The sequence below is a fragment of the Lygodium microphyllum genome, chromosome 4, assembly GCF_053477565.2.
Source record: "Lygodium microphyllum isolate KBCC chromosome 4, Lygodium_microphyllum_v1.1.10, whole genome shotgun sequence".
In the NCBI taxonomy this organism is placed as follows: Eukaryota; Viridiplantae; Streptophyta; class Polypodiopsida; order Schizaeales; family Lygodiaceae; genus Lygodium; species Lygodium microphyllum.
The window spans coordinates 170,668,905-170,673,055 of NC_141138.1; the positions used below are offsets into that span (position 1 = coordinate 170,668,905).

At 43.7% G+C, this 4,151-nt stretch overlaps 1 protein-coding gene across 1 annotated transcript; it reads left to right on the forward strand.

Annotated features, from left to right (window-relative positions):
* The first annotated feature begins 759 nt into the window (after positions 1 to 759).
* On the forward strand, positions 760 to 3,058 carry LOC148037898 (uncharacterized). The gene has a single exon (XM_087676876.1). The coding sequence runs from the start codon at positions 1,668 to 1,670 to the stop codon at positions 2,778 to 2,780; it is 1,113 nt and encodes a 370-aa protein (XP_087533002.1). The 5' UTR covers positions 760 to 1,667; the 3' UTR covers positions 2,781 to 3,058.
* Positions 3,059 to 4,151: the final 1,093 nt, after the last annotated feature.

The window sequence follows — 4,151 nt, forward strand, 5'->3', positions numbered from 1 at the left end:
TTCCCAGAACAAGTGCTTTGCATTAGTTTGAACATTGTAGAGTAAAAAGTGAGCAATGATGTGTGCTTTAGTTCACAAAATGCATGCAATGCTTGGCCAAGTTTCAGTTGTCTATCCACTCCAAATTCGGTTCATTTTCTGCATCATTTCATACTATTTTCTCTTAGCATTTAGGAATGACTAGTTTGGACATCCAGCTCATATATGCATTTCTGTTGGATTTCAGTGATGTATGTTTAATTACACAATGCAAGAGAAAAAGTTTCATAAACATATATCACTCTTATATGCTAAATTTCAGTGATATATGCTTACTTTTGGTGATATATGAGTCATCTAATTTAGTGATATATGAGTCATCAATGCAAATTTTTCTCTTAGATTACTGCTTTCAACACACAAGCATTGTGGTTTCAAGGGAGGTGTAATTAGAGGATCTCAGACCATTCTAAACCTATGTGGTTTGGTGGAAGAAGATGGTTGAAAAGTGACGTGAACAAGTTGTGAACATGAGCAGGGCTAGCATGCACAGTTCGCGGATAGGAGGATATGTGAATATGTTTGGGAAACCGGCCTCCGATCGAAAACAGGTAGAGAACTCCTCCTAGTTTACGAGAGTGTGGAGTATGTGGACCACACACATTTGCCATTGGGTTTGCTTAAGAGTGGAGTAGATATATGTGGACCACACACATTTGCCATTGGGTTGGCTTAAGAGGGCCCTGGAGGCTCATTTTGAACCCTCTACCTAGATGGATGTTTGGAAGGCGCCGATAAAGATGAAACCTCAACGGGTAGCCGTAGCATCCATCGAATCAGACGTAGCAAGTAAGAACTAGACGAGAGAGAGAGAGAGAGAGAGAGAGCGCGCGCGCGAGCGCTTGGGCCTTGTAAAGAGCGCCGGACAAGCGGTTTTACTACTACCACTCCAGTCTCCTGCAGTCCTGCTGCATAGGATCCGCCATAGCCACCACGCTCGGGGGATATCAAAAAGAGCTGGCCAGCGTGTTCGTTCCCTTTTTCACGCCCCTTCCCTCATCGCGAGTCACGTACATTCCGGCGCTCGCTTTTTATCATACCGGCCCGAAGGCCGCAGAGAGCTTTGCTGTGTGCTGTTTTTTTGCCTTTGTTGGTGGTACATTTTTGGTGTTGTTGTCTAGATGGAAAGTGCACTCCCTTTTTGATACATGGTGGGTGCCAGCGAAACATGGGAGAGGGGGGAGGCGGTTGTATAATGCCTCACTTCACAACAGCTCTCTTCAGAGGTGAGAAGTTGAACAGAAGCTAAGGTGAGAGAGAGAGAGAGAGAGAGAGAGAGAGAGAGAGAGAGAGAGAGAGAGAGAGAGAGAGAGAGAGAGAGAGAGAGAGAGAGAGAGAGAGAGATCTTGTTGTATTGGCTGTGGAGCCCGGACTGGATCCATGGTGTCATCATAGCTCCTCCCGAGCTGCATCATCAGAACTCGAGCACACTGTTCCTAATGTTGAAAGCAGTACTAAAGCAGCATCCAAGCGCCAGCTGACAGTATCTATGGGGACACAATGTATATGCCAGAAGGTCTTCCTTTGTGTCTCCAAGCTCTAATGTACACTCGACAGTGCTAGTGAAGGCCCTAAAAGACCCCCAGGTCATGGATTGCTGATACAATGTCGACCTGCTTACGCCGCACATGGAGATGGAGATGCGAACCTGCATGCATGGCTCCATCTATCAAAAGCAAGGTTTAAGTGTGATGCATTTTCTCGCTTGGGCTGCTACCTTAGTTCTGTTCCTGGGTTTGCCTCAGGGGTTTTCAGAGAGGGTGAAAGGGATGCCCCAACGGCACCATGGGCTTCTACATTTTGATCTCTCCTTGCATGCCAACTCTCCCTCGTCTCAAAGCATACAGGCTTTAATGCGCAGTGTTCAGGTATCTGCATTTCAACAATTCGATGGTCACAGGACAGGCAGGGTATATAACATCTCTGTTACGGATGCACCCAGTGGCTCTTTCTTTCAAGCCATTCGCCTTCGGTCGGGAAGCTTCAAGAGATATGGTGTAATTATCAATGAGTTTACAATTCCCACAGGATATCAATTAAGCCCTGTGCCAGAAAGGATACTGCTTGTCTATTCTGATCTTGTGGACCCACCATTCTTTCAAAGCTTGCTGGAAAAATTTTCACTGGCTTCATCAGTGGTTGCCATATCAGCTTATGATGCCACTGATCTAAATACCACACAAGTTCCTCAAATGCTTGCAATTTTTTCAGCCACTTCGACACCGATTTCGGTCCGGATACAGCCTGCTACTCAAGTGAGCTCTGCTCTACACTGTGCCTTATTCAAGGACAATTACACAGCCGTGGAATTCAGTGCTCTAGTGCAAGGAGCATGCATTTCAAATAGCTTGGGTGCTTTTGCACTTGTTACCAATGCATCTGTATCTGCACCTGTGCCCTCTCCACTTCTATCCCCATCTATTTTGCCACCTACATCCCTGTCTCCAACCTCAAGTCCCTCTGCTGCCTTGGCAATTTCACCCGTCTCTACTTCTTCTAGATCAAGTTCATGGAAAATAGCTTTGGCTTCTGTAGTTGGTGGCTTAGTATTGCTTGGGTTGCTGAGTCTTGTAGCATTTGGTTTTGTTATGCGGAGAAAAAGTGCAAAATTGGCCATGATGGAGTACCAAGCAGATCAAGGGGAAACATTAATCAGAGCTGACATTCAGAATTCAAGAGTTCCTGCAGCTGGGGACACACGGACACAGCCAATTCTGGAGAATGGTTACTCCATTTATTAAGGAATGGAATATACACTGCCTTGGCCTGTTCTGCCTGCCTGTCCACAAAAAGTTTTAGTGGGGCAAAATTCTTCAGTTGGTGGATGTGAAGTTTGGTCTTTGAAGAGTCACCAGTGCTCATTATTTGTTGAGGCAAACTGGATTGTTGCGAATATCAATGATCTGCAGCTGTACTTGTGTGGGGCTGTGGTTGTCCTAATAAGGCTGTGGCAGCCTTGGTTGTTGAACATAATTGTGTCAGTTCTTTTGGGATTTATGTTATGGTCAAATGTTGGTCCCTCTTTGGCTTGTGCGTGTTACACAGTGCCCCAGCCAGCAAGCCATGCTGATGTAGCTGCTTATGGTGTACTTCCATTCTTTGTTCAGATTGAAGTTTACACACGAAGAAAGCTGTAAATGAAAATTGTTGTTGTTTGTTTTAAGTGGTGTTTTTCAACTAAGAGCAGGTGTACAGTCCGTCTTATTGCAAATTCCAAAGTATAGCTGGGATCTTGCACCTTTCTTTTAGTCTTTGGCTGGCTGACTATCATCCAGGTGCTAAGTTTCTTGCCCACTTTCACTGGTGTTTTTTGTTCATTGGCACCTGAAAGAACTTGACGTTACATCTGATATGGTTGCAGTGTGCTTCAGATCCTGGAATTTTATTGTGTCACAAACATAGTTGCTTTGAAAGCCATTCTAACTGTTAGGTATTTTTAAGTTGGATGCAACATTTTTGGCCACAAAATCGGAGATCTCTAGTCCGTAGGCTATGACTAGTCACATATTGGGACTTAGGTTTCTGGTTAACTCTTGAGGATGCAACATTTTTGACCACAAAATTGGAGAGGATATCATACCGGTGTGTTGCTTAGTGGGGTTTATGTTGCTTAGTTTATGTTGTTGTAATGACACTTCTTTTGATGTGTTTGGCTTTAGCCGTGAACATCATATGGATGTGTTTATGTGGTGGTTTAAGAGGAAGCCTGATGAAGTGGCGTATGTATATAGTCCCTACAAATATTTTTACTTTGCAAAAACATTGATTGGATGTGTACTGATGCATGAATGATGGTATGAAATAGGAGCCATACGTTTTGGGTTTAATGCCTTGGTTATCAAATGTGTTCCAAGGCTGAACATTGACTCCTTGTTGGCCTGAGCAAATGCTAGAAATTATACAAGTGATTAGACATATATAGTTGAATAGAGTACTCGTTGCCATGAGCAAATGCTAGAATACGTACAAATAATAGACATATATAGTTATATACATACTGGAAGGCCAATTTGAAGATTTCTAGATGTCTAAGAGGTATCTGGCTCTTAGATTTGGACTAAACTTGGACAATGGATGTGTGATCTCATTGAACACATTCCTGCCTGGTTATA

What these genes read in the sequence shown, in the direction of transcription:
- LOC148037898 (XM_087676876.1), top strand. Translation starts at nt 1,668, where the DNA reads ATGGAGATGGAGATGCGAACCTGCATGCATGGCTCCATCTATCAAAAG.